The sequence below is a fragment of the Anoplopoma fimbria genome, chromosome 18, assembly GCF_027596085.1.
Source record: "Anoplopoma fimbria isolate UVic2021 breed Golden Eagle Sablefish chromosome 18, Afim_UVic_2022, whole genome shotgun sequence".
Lineage (NCBI taxonomy): Eukaryota > Metazoa > Chordata > Actinopteri > Perciformes > Anoplopomatidae > Anoplopoma > Anoplopoma fimbria.
Window position 1 is genome coordinate 8,575,656 of NC_072466.1, and position 20,640 is coordinate 8,596,295.

The 20,640-nt window shown below is 39.9% G+C and overlaps 2 protein-coding genes across 2 annotated transcripts in view; one reads left to right on the forward strand and one right to left on the reverse strand.

Moving 5' to 3' along the window:
• Window positions 1–20,640, forward strand: part of esrrgb (estrogen-related receptor gamma b) — a 116,131-nt gene that overhangs the window by 30,285 nt on the left and 65,206 nt on the right. The window contains exon 2 of the mRNA XM_054618028.1: window positions 2,733–2,847. Coding sequence (XP_054474003.1) covers window positions 2,733–2,847 — 115 coding nt within the window. The remainder of the gene's footprint in view (window positions 1–2,732; window positions 2,848–20,640) is intronic.
• On the reverse strand, window positions 2,775–13,823 carry LOC129106805 (transforming growth factor beta-3 proprotein-like). Its single transcript, XM_054618030.1, has 7 exons — window positions 13,354–13,823; window positions 8,350–8,513; window positions 6,129–6,258; window positions 5,856–5,963; window positions 5,322–5,487; window positions 4,859–5,012; window positions 2,775–4,448 (listed from the first exon to the last, which is right to left on the reverse strand). The coding sequence occupies exons 1-7, from the start codon at window positions 13,697–13,699 to the stop codon at window positions 4,290–4,292; spliced, it is 1,227 nt and encodes a 408-aa protein (XP_054474005.1). The 5' UTR covers window positions 13,700–13,823; the 3' UTR covers window positions 2,775–4,289.

Sequence of the window (20,640 nt, forward strand, 5' to 3'; positions counted from 1 at the left end):
GGCTGCTGGCTTCACTTGTATATATATGTGTGTGTGTGCGCGTGCATGTGTGTGCGCGTGCATGTGTGTGTGTGTGTGTGTGTGCTCTCCCAATTGCTGAATTACACAACTCTTTCCACCCTGGGGCCTGAGAACTGGTCTGATGTGACCTGATGATTTTATTGCAGCAACAGTCCTTTTGAGGACTCTCTCTCTCTCTATCTCTCTCTCTCTCTCTCCCCCCCATACATACACACACACACACACACACACACACACACACACACACACACACACACACACACACACACACACACACACACACACACACACACACACACACACACACTTACTTTCCCTCTCTGTGTCTGTCTCTCACCTCCCCCTCTCAATTTCTTTCTTTTTTCTCCCTCCACATCTGTTAATCTGCTCAGGGAATAGCAGCAGACACAGTTTTCCAAACCTCTGTGCATTTACGTGTCATGCAATTCATCATTGGTAAAGTCTTGGAAGAGCACAAGTTCTGAGAAAGCCCCGATTCACAACCCAGAAACGGACCCTGAACTCCAATCAGATTATGGCCTCGCTCATCCGGTAGCTCGGAGCTGGAAATGGCTTTATTGCAGGTTTGGGGATGATGGTGGTCAGCATGCCCCTAGAAAATGGTCCTTATCTGCATCTTCAAATCATCCTTCAGTGCTATGAATGAAAAGCCACGACTCAGCAGAAAGATGTATGCAATTAGATAAGAGAGGCCAGAGGAGATGAGATTTGCTTGCTTCAGTTCTTTTTGGGCCATCCTTGATACAGCTAAAAACTGTATATATATATTAAGACAACCACTCTGTCCCACATTTGACAAACATGTCCCATCACTGCAGCATAAGCTTCACTGTATGTCTCTCCCTGTGAGCCTCATGCTGCCTGTGTGGTGTTTTGCTGAACAATGTGGCTAGCCGCTATGTGAGCCAAAATGACTCCTTGCACGAACTGAAAGACCCAAGCCAAGCTCCTGCCTTTGTTAGGAAAAGGCCTTGCCATCGCTCACCCTTCAGCCTGCTTCCATTACACCGACATGGGAAAAGATAGTCTGTAAGAATCAGCTATATTATTTTTACTCTTGCTGGGAGTCCAACTAGTGAACAACCGCCCCCGTTTTGGTAGCATTTGCTGACTTGAAGAAGTAGACGGCGAAATGAAGTTGTAGAGCAGTTATGTGATGTTAAACTTACGAGAACATTGCTGAACATTTTTAGCAAGGACAAATGGTGGACGTAAATGTATGAAAGTAGCATGACTTCTGTTGGCTTCTGCTGAAGGTTAAAAGTCGATCATGCATGGGGCGACGGCTGTTCTTTACCAGTAATGTGTGTTTGTTAGTACAGGGCTGTCTGCAAAGCCATTAAAGCCCGGCCTCTGTTTCTAGACCTCGTCATGCCCTCTGGTCTTTGTGTTTCCATCATGGTTCATCTCTGATTGATTGTGACAGGGAACAATAACGGGCACACAGAGAAAGGGAATTCTCTCTGGCTACTTGTCAGTCCATATTAGCTCAAACCCCCCCCCCCCAACCCCATCTCTCTCTCCACCCCCGACCCCCACACCACCACCAAAATCTGTGCAACTGATTGCCAGGCCAGTAGAGACAATTACATAAATATGCATGCTTCCAGCACCCTTAATAAAGGCTTTATAAGGCTTTATTAGTGGTTAATGAAATATTTAGTAATGATGTATAGACCAATGATAAGACATTATTAAGAACAACATTTGGGTTAGGGTTAGGCAGGACCAAGCTGTTTTCCCCCTTTCATTAATAAAGGTGAATGCATCTACAAATAATAAACTCAGGTCATGAGTTTCTCACTTTCAAAATAGAAAGTTTGCAGTTTCTATGTTAGTAATTTATGGATAAACGTGCAATGGATTTACTTTCTAGTAAAACATTGATTCAGTTTCAAATGTTAGTATGTTAGGAAATAATACATTTGTTTTGGTCCTGATATTCTGCAACTCTTTTCCAAAGGTCAAAGGGTCCATTGGAGTGCTCTTCCTGATGAATAAAAGGGTGTTATGAAAGTGGTGCCAAATGCTAGATATGTGTCTCAGTTGTATGTGTGATTTAGCACTCATGAACAATACGAACATAAGGTGATGTCGGCACATTAATATGTACTGAAAATAAAAGTAATTGCTTTTTGCCTGGGAAAGCTCTCAAGCAACAATTCCAGAGAAAAAGGAGTTGAATTTATTACTCTGGTGAAAAAAGAAAAAAAAAAACGCAGGAAACAGGTGGGACTGTGAGATTCAAGTTAGAAAAAGTATGTTCGTATGGAACCAAAGCATTATTTAAAAAAAAAAAAAGCCTTTTAAATGACATTTCAACATGGCAGACAAGACCAATTGGTAAATTCATCATTTCCTAATTTGGAGTTAAGTGTTTTTACAGATCTATTACACTTGATTATCTACTAAATGCAATGCAAAGCTGGAGTGATTCTGAAGACTTACAAAGGGCTCATACAGATTTTGCATGTTGTGTTTTTAATAACAATCACAATCAACAAGTCAAACAAACAATATTACTGCATAAAACGTCACCTAAAAGATGAGTCTAACTGGGCGAATGTCAAAAAGCACAGGGATTCAGAATCGTTCTCCTCACTCAGAGTAAAATGAGGTCTAACTGTACATCCAGCCACTGTAATGTAATGACTTTTTCCCCTCCCTTTTAATTTTTTTTGTTCCATTAGGGCCACACTGTAAAGGAGCACCTAAACAAACAGACGGAGCAGAGGGAATGAAAGACCGCAGTGTTTTTGGGAACTACACACTTCTTTGTCAGCTGGCTGGAGTGACGGGTGACGGGTGAGTTGATAGGAGAGTAAAGAAGTACACTGCATTTTAAATGACACGCAATTTCCTATTATTGTTGGAGAAAAGTGCTCTGATTTAACTTTCTGGGGACAGTCACCTTTTAATACAATGAGACTTAAGTCAAACATATACTGGATCACATACAACAGGTCAAACTTATTGGACAAAAATCACAAGGAAATGTAAAAGTACCCTTAGTTTAATATAAAAGTGTTTCCACCGATGGAGATAATGTTGATTTTTGTGCCAGTTAATGAAACAATCACTATATGACAAGTTGCATAACAGACCAAATCTGCCATTCATGTCAAAGAAATCCAATAAAAAAAACTGTTGCATAACACAAGTTATTTTCCAGTATATTCTTTGATGTCCCATAAATAATTTTGAACCTGTTAGAGATGAGAGCTTCCAGTGAATGGTAGTGTGCTCATGGCTTGTATCCATCACAGTTCTTTGCTTCCATACAGGTCCCTTCTTCTTCTTCTTCTTCTTCCTCTTCCTCTTCTTCTTCTTCTTCTTCTTTTTCTTCTTCTTCTTCTTCTTCTTCTTTTATCCATTCCAATAGATGCACCGCAAATATAAAAAAAAGAAAAAAGAAGGCCATTACTACTGGCTGGCCAAAAAAAAAAAAAAAAAAAAAAAGCTTGGCTCAACTTCTTTGTTCATTCACTTTCCATTGCAAATCCAGCAGGCATTCTCTCAGCTCTCCTTTTCCCTGACCACAGCTATGGCTCTGGATACAGCAGCAAGTCTGTCCTTTTCTCCTTTTGTGTTTGAAGATAATGTCCACTGTTTGAAGGGAAGGGAACCTAAGGCAAGGTGAAGGTAAATTCCAGCCTGAAAGGACTCTTCGACCGTTCGGTAGAGCACAATCTATATTTGTGACTATTGACAATATCACTCCACGGCTAGAGACAGGAAAACTGCTCTACTGACAATTAAGATATTATAACTTTATGGCCTATTTGCTCAAACTCTGAAGCAGAAAAATAAACCACAGAATAAGACTCTTTCATTCATTGTCCTTGAGGCATCTCCCGATTTGTTTATGCAAATTTAAATTTTTAAAGGGCTGCCTGCAATCTAGCTTTGGGTGTGTTTTCCACCTTCCCAAATCTAGAGGGAAATATTTCAAGTGCAGGCTTTGACATTTGGTTTGGACTTTTTAAGATAAAAATAACTACTTGTCATCCAGAGTTGGAAGGGAAAAAATACGCAACTACAAAAAAATGATGACCTCAAGTTTTTAGGAAAAATCTGCGTCCTCAAAAAAAGTTGTGCGTCCTCCAGAGTGATGTTCAGATCTACGCCACGAGGCCACAGGGTCAGGTAAAGTATTTGTCACAGCTAAGAGTCCAAAAGTCACCGAGCATGGGTTTTCGTCAGTACCTAGTAAAATCCTGCCGTACTACTTCGCCTTTCACGTCTTCTCAGCTACACTTGCAAGACTTGACAATCATGTTGGAGAGCTGCTCCACTACTGGGGTCCGTCCAGAGTAGTAGAGTATAGTGAGGGGTTCCAGGTCTTTAGGGACACAGCAGGGGGAGGCCGATGCCTCCGGGTTCAGAGTGTTGTACAGGCTCAGCAGCTATTGGGAAGCACACAGGAGAGATTGTATTAATAAGCTTGCTAGTTTGAATTAGTGCGATAGCTCGACTATGAGTATCTGTAAACAATGCGACACATTCATTATGGGGACTTATTGGTGACAAAATAAACAATTTGTCAAATTTTTATAAACTTTTTCCAAATTTTCAGTGAGATTAATGTCTACAAAATGCTGTCTGCTAGACTAAAAGTGTTTGTTAGACACAGTGGTGTTCAAACTCAACCATGTAGAGCATGTGTGTTTTGGAACCAAAGCAAACAAAAGTTAACACTCAGCACTTAAAAAAGAAAGAAAAAAACTCCTATTTGGAAGCAGTGGTCCCAAATTCAGTTGGTCTCGAGCTCTCAAGAACTCTCTTGTTTTTTACATCCCTTATCAGTGCTTCTTACCGAGCTGTGTGTTGTGTCCGAGCTCCTCAGGTAAGGGCAGGGCCCAGAGCAGTAGTTGGCATCGTAACCACTGGGCTCATGGATCCACTTCCAGTCCAGGTCACGACGGAAATCAATGTGGAGCCGGCGAACACAGCAGCTCTCCTCCGTGTTTCTGTGATGAGGACGCATAGCAATGGTTCAATTAGTCGCAATGGTCGTAAAAAGTAATTTCGTAATGGTGCTCCAAATATTAGATAACTTCATGGCCAAATGTTGGCAATACCAGATACAGTATTTCGAGGCACCTTTTTTGGGATATTACAATATGTGTATAAGCTGATGCATATTATATAATAAGAATGAGACTAATAAGCACAAGCCTTTCAAAATTTTGTTATTAAGAAAAGTGAAGGATTTAACCCAAAGACTAAATGTATTAACATCGTACACTATTGCTAAAGATCATCCGTGTATCCCTTACGAGAAACAGTAGTTTGTGTCCAGCGCTCTCTTGCGTCGGCGTGTGGACTGAGCTTCCAGGCGGTGTGGTGGGATCATCATGAGGATGAGGTGAGGCATGTACTGGTCCTTCCTCCTCCTCGGGTGATCCAGATCCCAGCGACTTTGCTCCTCATCTCCATCCACACCTTAATTATAAACACGATGCACTTAAACCAACTATTTAGTGACTTTTTTTTTTCTTTTGTAATTTCCGTCGATCTGAGCATACAATTGTCATTCTTTTACACAATGTATAAATGAAAACCACAAACAACATTTTTTAAATTGATTCTTAGTCTCCAGAGGCAAAAGTTGAATAAGGCAACAATATAAAGACATTCATCAACAAAGTAAACCATACTTTAATAGCTTTTAAGACAATTTTTTCAATTATTTAAGAATAAATGGATTATATTGTTTGACTAAGGAGCACATGAATATGCAACACAATCCATTGCAGCTAAACTAACACCTGGCATAAATAACTATATGAGAAAATGTTGTTGAAACCTACCTTTAAACCTAACCTCCAGCACCTCATTCTCATTGTCAATGATGTCACCGTTGGTGTTAAATGTGTGGCAGGGGCAGTGCACACTGATTTCCAAACCCAGATTAGTTCCTGATAGAAAACATTGGAAAAGAGTATTTCTAAAAAGAAGCCCAAGTTAACAGTCTCCCTCTTTAAAATGCAATGCTTGTACTTGCTCAAATTTCTGAGTTCAAACATGGGATGATCATAAGGATAAATCATAGCTTTTAGAAACATCAAAGGACACATTCTTACCTCTGTTCGTCAGCCATTCCCGCACAGTTTCAGTCACATCGAAGGAGACCCACTCTTCAGTACCTTTGGTCAGCACGTTCTTGGCTGCGATGTAGCGTTGTTTCCTAATGTGTTCGTTTGGCCTCACAATCTGCAAGCGATCATAATAATAGTCACTCTAAAAAGTTATCTCTCAATACTGAAACAGCTTCAACAAAATTAGATGAAGAACAGAACAAACACTTCTGTATGAGAAGAAGCTCTCATTCGTCAAAGTTATGATTGTTATTTTAAATATCCATTTGTAATGAACACTTGTATTGAATCAGGCTATGAGCTAAAATGTGATGACTTGAGCATGTAAACAGATGGTAGAGAAAAAAAGTTGATATTGCAGCATATATGTGACATTAGACTCTATTCTAAACAAGAATTAAGCAACATGGTCAAAAATGTATCTAGTGATTGGTGCCTTACATAATAAGAATTAGTCGATGAGTATTTTACATTTTTGAATTGTTTCAGACCATGACAGGTGAGTTTACATATCTTGGCTGATAAGAACTATTGTATAGGACTGTGAGCATGAGCCCTTTTGATTGGGTAATGAAATCAGATGACTTCACATACTCCACCCACCTTCAACTAATTAGCCAAAATAATGCAAAACACCTGGGATGTGTACAGGGCTTTTAAATCTGCAGGTTTTTCATTTTTTTTGGCCCTTTGGGGGAAGAACATCACAGCAAGATTTCAGCAAAATTAGCATTGCAAATTTCCCCGCTGCGGGACTAATAAAGGATTATCTTATCTTATCTTATCTTATTCAATTGGAGTCATGTTTATGTCAAACTGATAAATATAAGTCCAATATTCACTCTACTTTTCACTCTGTTTTTCCCTCTTGTGGGTAATATCTGTCTCATAAGCCTGCTAGCTTGTTCTACTTTCTAAACCAGCTAGCTAACTAGCTGATAGCCTTGTCTTTAGCCAGGTAAGGAAGGAGTGCAGAAGGCAGTGATATTCAATAATACAGTAAATGAGTGTGCCATAACCCCAAAACAATAAGCTAAAAGCTAAAACAAAGTTGGCTAGAGCTGCAGTTGGATGTTAATTTTCTCGTGTTTTTTTCACTGCAAGCAACCTCTTTTTCTTATAACCTATAGTTCTTTTATTTTTCCACAATATTAAAATATTGTAGAAAAGTATGGCTGAAAAGGTGGTTGTGGTTGCTCTGTGTGTTCAGTGGGAGCACATAACATATAAATGTAGCATTAACTCTCGGCTAAATTACAAGTCTAGCCCCTGACTTGTCTCTGGAGTGAAATGTGTACAAATGTGCACGTTTATGCTTTACATGTCTTATGAAAGAAAGTGTGAACAAATAAAATGTCTCAGTAAATCTCACTTGAGTATGACCCTTGTCAACTCTCTTCAGTATTCCTCTCCCCTTAGTCACGCTGGCCACCAGATTAACCTCCTCCGCAATTACAGACTTGGTAGCCACCAACCAACCTGCTATTAAATGTGATTTGGATGTCCGTTTGGCACAAATGTTGGTGTTGAGTTGGAGTTATTTGTTGGCAGTTGCCTTTAGTAGTATCATGTGATTGGTAATATTGGCCTTTTGGGTTTGTCATGACATCATTCCTCCTGACCAGAGTATATGTATATGGCGGTATGTTTTTAATTTTATGTCAATAAGCTGTTTTATGTTGAGTCGTTAATGCCAAGGACATTACAACCGAAGAACAGGGACCTGATGACGTTGACTTACTGCAGAAGTGTGTTGCATCATTTCGTCAATCAGCAGACCAGAGCCCCTCTTTAACCGCTTAATTAACTTTGCTTACTGTTTTAAGGACTAAATAAGGACCTCTACATAACCAAAAAGGAGGACTGTATTAGATCTGGGCTGCCAGCGCTGCACTAACAGTACCCCTGTCACGGTTCTGCTAACGTTCTGCAGGCCTTTTGTGCTTCTGGCTTTTGGTCTGGCTGCTACCCATGCATGCCTGCAACCATAATCACGCTTTTTGTTCGCTCTTTGAGAATTAGGGCCTGAAATAATGTGGTGGAGAACAACTAAACCAGCTTCTGTAAGATATGTTCTTGACAATTTGACCCATCCAATAACAAAGATTAAAATTCAGGAAAGAGACTTTGAAGCTCCTTGTTTCCTTGACTGTGAGCTCTGCCTTTGATCTTGGTATAAGGACAAGGAAACGGTACCTTTACGCACCTGGTAGAGCTCAATCCGCTGTTCATTCCTCTTGGAACTTAAGTTTGGCACCCGCAGAGCTCGAAACTCTGCTCTGAAGAGGTTGGTCGAGTTCCTCTCCATGGCCGAGACGTTGAAGCGGAAAACCTTAGAGGTGATGCCTTTTGGGCAGTAGAGCAGATCGTCTGGATCAGAGAGAATAAAATAAAAGTTTTGTGTGAGAACAGGCTAGGAAATTCTTATCAAGGGCTGATGCAATACAAGCAGTTTAATTCCGAAGACAGACCCAGAATTCTACAAGAATCTTGACAACATAATCACAGATACTTGAATTATGATCTCTTTCATGCTGAATAGTTTAACTGGAAAGATTTTTATCACAGCAGACATTTTGACTTGTCATAGTAGGAAAAAATGGCTCTGTTATATTCAAGTGTCCCAGTAAGCCAATACAGTGTGACAGTGAGCCAGTATGCAGAAAAACCACAAACCTCAAACAGAAGCAGCTAAATGGAATTCAGCCATCATTCATTTTTATTATTTAAACCTGTACATTTTCTCCTTTGGTAAGATGCTGTACAAAACCAACATGTCCAAATGAACAAGATGTGGCCACCGCAAAAACAAAATGATATCTCTAAACACTCATGTCTGCAGCTGACATTAGGGCTGTGAATGTACGACATCAAAAGAATGTTGCAACTATCAATTAATCTGCCAATTATTTTCTCTATTATTTGACTAATCGCTTTGTCTATCAGAAAATAGTGCTGAAAATGCCAATCCAAATTTCGTAAAGCCCAAGAGTTAGTGTTTCATGAACACAAAAGAATACGTAACAAGAAACATTTTTTTTTACTAAATAAGAAAACAAGGAAAGCAGCAAATTCTTACAATTTAGGAGCTTAAACTTGGAAGATTAATTGGTTATCAAACTACTTTTCACTCGATTGCCTTATTGTATATTTACCGCTTGTTTGAGTTCTATTTAATAACACTTTCGGTTTTAGCCTGTCTCCATCCACAACACAATTTTGAACTTTCTTAGCAGAGTGAGTGAGGAGGGTGTTGGGCGAGGGGTTTCTTTGGAACAAACTCGTATCCGCCTGATGCCAGAGTAATTTCAGTGGTGCTCCAAAGAGGTGCTGTACTCTGTTAACTGAGTTGGCAGTAAATGTAATTATTTCAAACTCTAGATGGCAATGAAATGGGAACTTTTTTATATATCATATTGCTTCAGAAATAAAGCTATACTTTAATATGAAAATAATGGCATGGATTTACAGTAAATGTTTTTTTTATAAGCTAGAAGACTCATAAACCCATTCACACCTCAAATATGACCTTGGGTTTACTGACTCTTTCATAGCTGGCACTGCGTTTATCTGAATGATTGGTGTGGTTGCTTGCCTTATCAAAATTCCTCAGCGTTTCCCTAACACATTTTGTCTATATTTGGTGGAAATAAAAATGTTGTAATTGAAATAGCAATATTATTGAGCTTAGTATGACTTCACTGCCCTGGTATCTGCGTATCAAAAGCCCTGCTACCCTCGGCCACACTGACAACTTTTTGGACCCAAACCCCTTTTCTGACCATGATGACTTCTCCACAACTCGACCGCAGTCATTGACATATGCCAGATTCTGTATGCGTACCATGCTATAAAAGGAAATCTTTCCGATGATTGCAGTCCAGCCTCTCAATGTAGTAATTTGCCAGTCTTCCAGCAGCTTTCTGCTTCATTTGCACCTGTCACGGATTTGTGTTGGTTCACAGAGCTGCCTCAGATCCACCAAGGGTTCAACAGTTTACCTTCAAAAACCATCAAAAAAAGTGAGTGTGTGTTTGCCCACATTAACCGAGGGAAAGAGAGTGATGTGACTGGACAAGAGTCAAAACTTTATTCCGTAAGCCAGGCTTCTGGTCCTGTTTAACCACAAAGGGCAACACACTTATGGGGCTGTGTCTTCACAAGTCTCATGTCTTCAGTCAATGTCTGCTAATTTTACTTGATCTTAAAGAAATACTTGACAACATTTTGGGAAATGCACTCATTTGCTTTCTTGCTGAGAGTTGGATGAGAACATTGATACCACTCTCATATGTGTAAGATAAATATGAAGCTACAGCCATCAGTCAGTTAGCTTAGCTTGGTGTTAAGACTGGGAGCAGAGTGGTGGCTATAGCCTGGTTCTGTAATCAGTACAAATTTGTCAAAATTGTTGCATTTGGCTTATTATCCATACGAAAGAGAAAGAAAGTGATTCTACAAGTGGTGACTGTTCCCCAAGCAACAATTTGGATGATGAAAACAATGGAAGTCAACGTTGTTTTATTTTCAAGCATGACGTGAAGTAGCCACTCTCTGCCAAATCAGGATGTTTCCCAACCGACAAAAAGGAGTCATTCATTTAAACCCAACCATGAATATTATACTTATAGAAGTGATTTATATTTCAACTATGATTTGTAACAGTTGTGGAAACAAATTATACCTTCCTGTCATTTGGGGAGAATGCTTCTGTGTGACACTGATTTTTTAAAAACGTGAAATTATCTGAAGTGCATATGAAGTGCATCATTTGTGGGAGAGCAATTGCTAAGAGGACTGAAAGCAGAAAAGATTAAATGTTTGTTTAAAAATACACCTGTCATTAAATACTGTAAAAAAAACTGTAGGTACAATAGAGCTTCCCATCCTCACGTATATGTAAAACTTTGAGTTTTGCTCCAAAAACTTTAACTTAAACGTTAAGGACGTTATTTACTTCCTATGTGAGCGAATGCAGAATATTTACAAATTTAATATATTCTATACCCGGGACCCTTAACTGGATAAGCGGTTACGGAAGATGAGATGAGATATATACATATATATATATATACATATAATTAACACATCATTTCTATATTTTATCCATATTATATTGTGGGAATCTGCTGGTCATTTAACTGAAGAAAATTGTCCCAAGAGTAGAATGAGAGTGAAGCACAGCAAATCTATAAAACTGTTCATCTTGCTCCAGCATATGAAAATCACATTACCCAGCTCAGAGAGTAGGCTCACTGTATGGATGTGGATATACAGGGTATTGACAAAAAAATATATTTCCAAGTATGACATCATCTTGGACACATTTAAAAAACACTCTGCAATGCCAATAAAACAGTTTTTAGGAACTTCACTGGCTTGTTGACATTTTAAGTATTTCAGAAGTAGATATGTTGAATAGTGCAAACACATAAAGGTACTTCTGGCTATTCAGCATTTGTTATTATATTGACCTTCTGCCTCTTTCCATTTGTTTTTCAGCTAATCGCATCAAAGAATACGTCAAAAGAAACTCTGATCTTCATCCAACTGTTAGTAATACAGTACATGTATGTTATCTTGTCTGGCATCAGAAAGCTCATCTGTGGCTCTGAATCCAGCAATGAAACCACCACACCAACCCAAGGCACCTACTGCCTACCGTTTTTGTCAAAAACATTTTTGCAAGATTCAAAACAGAACATTGCTGAGAGAAAATAGGTCTTTTGAAAAACACCTGTTGATTTCAAAGGGACTGTGATGCAATGGTCTTGGCTTTGCCCTAGACCATGAGGCCCTCTCTGGCTCCTACACACGCACAGCATTTATCCTATTCTACTTTCTCAGTAATCCAAACTCAGTCGGACCACATGCTGTATGAATCTCCCTCAAGTGCTGACACATGTCCCTCTAAGCACAAGTTTTCCACTCATAGCTTTTGTTTCTATAAAGGAAATAGCAGCGCCGCATACAGGGTTAGCACAAATCACTTGGAGTAAAAACAATGTGAGCCTTACAGGACTTTACTGATAATCTCAACAAATATTTCACCAACAAAACAGAGCTCATTATTAACCAAGCAGTGAAATGTTACTACCTACAGTAGAGGGAACAAAATGACGGCACAGTGGAATCATTCAGGTTTTAGGGGGGACGGACGCCGGCTCAGTTTCACACTCAATTTAGCAAAGTTAAACCTGAACAGTGCTGTAAGTGATCTCATGCTCATGGGCCACCCGAGTGGGCAATTCTCTGGCCAAGACAGGAAGTGGGGGTCACTTTAAGCTCCATCTAAATGATGTGTCAGTGAATGCGAGGGCTCCATGGGACCCCACTGTGCAGACTGACTCCAGGGGAGAGAGAGGGATGCCTCTATCCAGACTAACGGGGGAGGTCCCTCCATCAGCTAACTTTTCCTGTCCACCTCAGTTAACTTTTCCTACTTCTTCTCCTAAAGGCATCCCCATCCGCCTGGGCAGATGTCCCTCTCATTTGGGCCTGACGGGAAAGGAAGTGGGAACATCTGGGGAGAAGGACAGAATCCATGGAGGGAAAAAAAAAAAATGAGAGGAGGAAGAGTGGAGTCAGGAGTAGGAGGAGAGTGACTTTCCTGGAACAGTTGAAACAGGTTGGTGAGCGCTGCAGTAACAAAGCACATCATCCAAGTGCACAGCTAGTTCACCGTTCAGTTTTACAAAACACAAGAGAGCTCTGACACATTTGTTATTTTACAAAACTGTTGGGTCATACGTATTTCATAATAAAGTACCCCTCCCACTAAAAAAAAAAAAAAGATTTTCTTTCTGTTTATTCACTTTGATGTTGAGCTTCACTGTACATAATAACATGTGTGCAGTCTGACACTTAAAAACTGTTTTCACATTCATCATGTGTGAGTCATACACGTGCACCTACAAGATGATTATGTGCCATCTGCTGTCCAGTGTGCTACTCACAAGTGTGATGTGGCAACTTGATGCCTCCAGGACACAAACACTGAGAATGCACTTTACATTGAAGTAGGAAACATCTTGTGTCCAGCAGTTAACTTTTGAAAGACTATTTTCATAGTTATTGATTGTGAATGGTATGGGCTTTAGGCGTGCACTCTCCATTTCATGCGTAATTACGCACCACGGACCCGTGCATTACTACTGGCATTTCAACAAGACAGCAATAGAAACTTTCTAAAAAAAAGTGTATTACTTACTGCTTTCTGGCGGTCCGTAGACCATGTTGAATTTGTATATCTCCTTGGCATAGTACTCTGTCTCTGTGTTGTCCTGACCGCAGCTTTGCTGCCGATCCCTCCTGAGCTCCTCCAGTAGCTCCTTGGTGCTGTTATACAACGCTTGGATTTGATACGGGATTTTACTCGGTCCGAGAGAGTCTGGAGGACTTGTCAGTCGGAGTTTACTCAAAATCTGACCTCGTATCGCCTCGACCCTCTTCCGTTTCACATGGTCGATGTCCACGGTGGCACAAGTTGACAGAGATGAGCTCAAAGTCGCGCAGTTGAGGAGGAGGACAAACAGTAAAGCTTTGCCCAAATGCATCTTTCTCTCTGCATTTGGTTCGCTCGGTAGATGAAATGTGCAGATCCACAGGCGAGGACTGCTCAGGTCAGTGTCAACGAGTCCTTTAGTCAAACTGATAGACCCTGCAGTTGTTTCTTTTACCTTCCTGATGACCTTATGATGGCAAATCCCTCGCTTAATTAGTTTTCTTGTGGCAGTCCCTTTAGTTATCAGCAAAAAATCCAAGTGTGTGTTCGCCCATTAGACATTACTCAATTCAAAGTCCCGAACAACAGCAACTGTCCCGCAAATATGAAAATGTATCCGGCACAAACAACATCTGTGGAAAAACAAACTTTTCATTTGCATTCTTTGCGCTCCATCCAGTAGATTTAAGTCGTCCCGCTGCTCGGCATGTCTGTCCCCTTGTCTGTCTCATTCAGACCTGGTGCCTCTGTGCTGTGTGTGCGGAGGCAGACCGCAGTCTGTCAGGTTGACGAGGTACACGCAACTTTGAGCGCTCGGTTCGGTCTCACGTGTTTTATAGCACTAGTTTCTGACGTTTTGATGGAGGAGGGACCGCAGCCCAAATCACAACAGCGCTCACTGCGATGCATCACGCATCAACTAATAAACATGTACAATAGTCTGGTGTTTTATTTTTCTGACCACGACAGTGTTATGAGCAGTTATATGAAGTTGGAAAGTTTTGGCAATACTATTCTCGCCAGTTTTCTATTAATTAAAGCTTCTGGAGTGGAGTTAATAGCTGGTTTTGGTCTGTCTTGGTCCTCCTTTAGTGATTTTTAATGTTTTATTTTATATATATATATATATATCAATAGGGATCTTACAGGGATCTTCATATCAACTGATGTTTTTTTCTGGTAGTGTATCACACTACAGCCTGAGTCGTGCTCCCTCTATTGGCAAATTGTGGCACTAGCAGTTGACTACTTTCTCTGATTCTCTGTTAAATTATGATATTGCATATTTATACCCTTTTTTGAACAACAGTATGTTAAGATGTTTATTCTCACTTGAACCGTAAAAGTTGGGATTTTGCATTTGATTGCCCTCCGACAGCCTGATTCAAGGTCAGTTGTTTAAATGCAAATATAGACCAACACAACAGTGAAATCAAAGTCTTTGACTTGAAATATTATGTGTAAAGTTCACACATTATTGCTCTGTTTAAACTCAATATCACAAATGTGTCATGTGTCATTTTGGGGAAAAAATATATTTTTTTAGTATTTGTCTGATTGTGTGGTTGCAACAATAAAAATGTAAATAACTGTGTTGATAGATTTTACACATAAATGTTCCATAAAGATAATTTATTATTTTCTCATGCTCTCATATGTCAGTTATCCCTTCAGGCACTTTCTGGCAACATGATCACATTTCTGTTCAAAAGAACCAAAGTGTCTTCTGTCAGTGCAGATTTTTTCCCGTGCCCTCTGCTCGCCACCATCGCCACAAAATGAATTTATATGAACTGATGTCTGAAGCTTTATTTGCAGGCCCTTTAACTTATTTGATCTTTTAGATTTTTCTCCCTCCACAGTCTGTTTTATCTCTATTCATAGAGCATATCCACATTCTCAGACCTATTTTAGGTCACAGCTCACTCAACCACTCGAGGCCCCCTTACCCAAACATGGGGTCTGGTATTTCACTACGTTTCTTTTGCCCACCAGTTTGCATAGCAAGAATGATTTCGTAGAATGTCCAAACTTGGTAAATATTTGTCTTTGACCCGTATGTCCGGTTGCCTGTGTGCAATATACAGACTTATTTTGCTTGTTTGCTAGAGTTGGAGATGAATACGAGTTTCATGTGTGTACATCTTGTTAGAACAAGGTCATTTCTTCCTCAACTCACCATGAAACCTTAATGAAAATGAATCTTTCGTAAACGCTAATGCACCATCTGACATCATCTCACTTGCTATTTGTTATTTTCCTCCGTTATAGCCAAAAGTGAAGTGATTTATATTCATTATCTGTGCACAGTGCATGATGTTGAGTCATTTTGAGTTCTTGCATGGAAATGAGCTTCAATCAGCAATTTGTTGCCTAGTACTGTAAATATCGGTAGCAACAAAGTTCCATTGTGCCGTTTAAGCAGCCAAACTGTAAAATCTCTGCTTTATAATGATATAGCTGCTTAGTATCTGTTGTCTTTAAGAATTTGATCATAGGAACAGTGTTGCTTTTCTGTTCATTGTTTGGAAATTGGTTTCCATAACGTCAGTCCAAGCTATGCTGAAACGTCTTCATTCATAACTTCGGTTCAGTGACGTTTGAGCGATCCAAACCCAAAATGGGTATTTGTGCTTTTTTTTGCATGATCCAAGAATGAGCAGAGAAGGAGATGTCCTCATAGTCCTTGTGAGACTATTTTAGGTCAAGCACCCTGGTATTCGTCAGTCACTTTCCCACAGTCCTCCATGCCTACTTTGTTGCATTGCGTAATAGCTTATCTCAAAAGAAAACGTGTGACACAACACAGTCATTTGTATTCTCTTAGCAAGTGTTTAACACTTTTGTTTTGTGAACTCTGTTCTTGAGGATGATCTTCTTTGAGTAAATAATTTCCTGGATTGTGTGACACACTTCAATGAATATACATTTAACTTTATGTGGCTTATTTAAATTTACATGCCACAGTGAAGTGAACATTTGGTTCTTCTTATGTCATGAAAGATGTTCCTTGTTTGTATCCATGTAGCCGCCGCTTCTGTCTCATCCTTTGGCAATTACTGTTATGTTGGCAGTTCTCCATTAAGCCAGCAGGTGATGCTGCATAACAAACAATCTCTGCCGTCTGTGTCTGTGTCTGTATATCGACACGAGCAGAGAAACTCAACATTTTGTAAATTTTCAGAGGATTGTATTATATATATATAATAATGTACCCTGAGTGGACACTTCATAAATGAAACTGATACAACAGCTCAGTCATAAATTAAACATTAACAAACAGAATTGAGTTCACTTTTGTACAACAATGTTAGAATGTATGAATTGAAATGATTGAGGTTGTAGCGTACAGTAGCATTGAACTGTAGGTCTCACAGGTGTAGCTAATGAAGTGACTAAGAGTCTATATTTGATGCTTAAAGAAAGCGCCCTACATTCAAGAGTCCAGAAATAGTACTACAACGTTGTAGGTGAACTAAATGTGTCAATAAATTCTACCTAAGGAGATTTTTTTGTGAAATGTCACTTTTAGTTTGAGTACTCTTTCTGCAAAATGAAAGAATGCAGAATGAATGAACAAAAAAATCTCAATATTTGAATTAATTCTCATCATCAACACCACTGTTGTACAGCTCTCATCCTTTAATTCTTCTATGGTCGTATCATAAATGAGCAAAAAAAAAGTAGGGCAGGATTATAAATCTTCCACCAGCTGTACTTATGGGTTGAGCATCTATTTCCATTTGTTTTATCAAGTTTGTGTGGAGAGATTCTGTAATGGGGTCGTTGGCCTTCATCAGGAGGCCGTACACACACCGTCACATGGACTGGACTGGTGCACAGAAATTACATCATCCCAACACGCACACACACACATATCGTACTATTCCAACCTGTCTGGGGATTCCTAGACATGATCCTAGCCATCACCATCAAAGTTCATTTTTACTCCAAGCATCCTCCAGTGATTACCTCACTGCTGGGTCAGGCTTTGGTTAGTCATTCTCCGACAATCTCTCCGTCTCGCACAACACACGGGAAAGGAATGCAGCTACAGACCGAAGGATGAAAACAAAAAACACATGCTGGTAGCAATACGGAGGAAGACGTCCTCTTTTTTTTTCTTCTTTTTTTATCCTGTAATGTAGGATCGTTCCTGCTGACTGTACTTGTAGTGCTTAACCTCTTCTTGCAGCTCAGCAATAGCCAATTGTTGTGTTAACAAAACATGAAATATCTTTTTAAGATTTAAACAAGTTTCTGAAGTGTAGACGGAATTCACCATCCGACCACTTACACACAGACAGACAGCTTAACTCTGGCTAGACAAAGCCAGACAAACCCCAAATACCAAGCGGCCAGATTTTCCTGCTACAGCACACTGACAAGCGGCCACAGTAACGTCTGCTTCGTCTGGGGGTAACAAACCTATGAGTCATACTTGGGGAGTCAGCTGTATGGGAATGCCAACAGGAGACCCCTTAAACCCACACCAGCGGAGACAATGATGTGTATATGTCATAGCCATACAACTGGAATGACTCATTTGATTTGTCCACCATCTGTTAGTCATCGGTTTTCTTAATACATGTACATAGGAATGGAATACCACGCCGGCTAGACGATGACTTAAGGTTAGATCACGTGGAGTCAGCAAAAGCTTGTCTCTCGATGTGTCGTTGTTGTGACTGAGGTCTATGTCGTTATCAATGTAATGAATATATATATATATATAGTGATAAGGACAGTGATTTATTTTATTCCCTGGTAATTTAAAGGTATATCTCTATGTCGTGGTTACGTTTGAGGCAGTGGGCAGCTTTTTGAATGATTGTCCACTCACAGGTGTGCTCAGGTTGTGTTTCAGGCTACGGTTGGTTAAGACAGGCTTAGACTTGTTTCTACTCTTGCTCCTTGATGCAACAAGACCCTGGTGCCAACAAACATAGCAGTGAAGCAGACTGCATCTTTTCCAACTCTAAGCCATGGTCAAACTCTACACTCTAGCAATAAATATCGTGCTCCTCTGCCTCTGGATATTGTCCACCCCTTCAGTTTGAAGGGGTGACTGCTAGTCTCAGTCAGTTATTGTCTTCTGCAGCATGATGAAAACCAACCATTTCATACTACATCTAGACACATCATGCCAGCACTTACTGTCCTTTTTTTATTTTTTTTAAAACACTAAAGCAAATTCTAACTTTTGGAAGCTAAGCAAACTTAAGCTGGATATTGTTGCTCCATAACAATAGATGTATAAAGAGAAACAGATGCATCGCTGGAGGCTGTGTCAAGTTCGTTGTTCTGACAATTTCTCAGTGTTGCATGAAGCCAAAAGAGTTTGACTTCAGAGTATTATATTACCTGGATCGTCCACACTGCTTTTGCATCAATGGATCCAGCACACAAAAGTTTCCTTTAAGGACTATTAGAGTGTTTGTACCGGGAAGTTGATGTACCTCTCTACTTTTGCACTTTGTATTAACACATACCAATATCCTGTTGTGACAGCAGTGTGTACTCTCTTACTTTAAGTCATTGCACTGCAGCCCAGAAACACTTTATGTTTTTGATGACATCTATCTCTTATTCCTGTAGAAGTTTAATGCACTTATTATAATTCGTTCTTGACAAAAGCTAATTAGGAATGTAAGGAGTGTAATTACATTTATTTTACATGTATGGCATATCATTTTTGACAATACAGTTTGACATGTTTTGTCCACTAGGGGGCAGAAGACCTTCAAACCAGCTGAGAGAGGCACATCCCTGACATGGCTAGCAAACCAGTGCTTGCTTGCCAAAGACGTGGAGGGATATCATTGACATCCCATTGGAGTTGGGTTTCTGGTTACCTGAAGAATGTAAGTCCAATATTCAGTTTTGATTAATGTCTGTTATGGTTTACACTTACTCTGAAGCATGCTAGTTGTTTGATCGTCTTCACCAGCTGGATGCTAAATCTCTGCTGTTTGATTTTGCGTAAATCATAGGTTGTTTGCCCGAAACAGGTTTGATGGGAGGAAAAAGACAAAATATACACTTAATGTGTTGGCTGCAAACCAATAATAATAAAAAAGACTAAAAAGCTCTTTAGAGCTACAAGACTATTCTCACCACTACATGAGATCCCATTCAGATTTGCTTTAGTCATTTCATTATATGAAAATATTGATTAATAGGGTTTTAATGAAAAGTTCTGAAATAACGTCCCAAATTTAGTGGATTTGTTTACCTCCCAAATAAATCTGTCATTTAATCTTCTCTTTTTGGCTGCCATGGTCGTTGGCGTGGTCTTTGGCAGGCGTCTGTGACGGCTTGCTCCCATAAGACGGCATATTGTGGCGGTCTGATGTCACAAAGGTGAAGACTGTTCACTTTACATCTGGGTCTACAGGGGTGGCGATCTGCTGAGTAAAGGCCTTTTGGAAGGCAGAGCAGAGGACAAGGTGTCATTGGGCCTCTGCATGAATATGAAATAGCGACGCTCATGTTGTTGGTTCACACTCCAGACAAATACTGTCAGAGCTAAGGCTAAACACACTTAGCATTTTCTGATCAGCACTCAGTGGGAGTAAGACGCCATAAAGTTGCTGTGCTCAGTGGTGTTTGTTGTGATTACTAATGGCAGGGTCTGTGCAAATGATTGATGGCAAGAGGCTGACAGCGATTCCAGTTGTGATTCAGCTCAGTTAAATATTGTTACCAAACTGGGAGGGATTCTTTTTCAGCGACTAAACTTTTTTCCTCTTGATTCTTGTGTTTATGCTGTTTGGACTTTAGTATCCAGCTTTCACTGTGTGCTCTTGTTAAGCTGATCAGCTGTATTTAGGAAGGACAGAGAATAAAGAAGAAAAACAAGAACCTTTCAGTCCTCCTCTGGCTCATCCTCGCTCTTTGTGTGGAATTTCAGAAAAACCCACATCAGCCCTTTTTTCCTTTTCCCTCCAACTTTAACCCTCCACACCCCCACCTCTCTATTCCCGTAAGTGCTGCGAGTTGGATAATGAGGAAATTGGCTTTTGGAATCGCGGCAGCATTGGCACACGTGGTAAAGAAAGTGTCAAAATAACAGAAAACAAAAGGGAGCTTTCCCGGAAACTGTCCCAATTTAAACACAAGCATTGGACAGTAGATACAGTACGAAAGGCCAGAGGTTAGGGTCTGTTTTCTGGTTTGGACGAGTACAGTAATAATGTGCAACTACTCTCTCTCTCTCTAAAACAGACATAATGTAGGTTTGTGCTCACACATAAATTAGTAATCATGCAC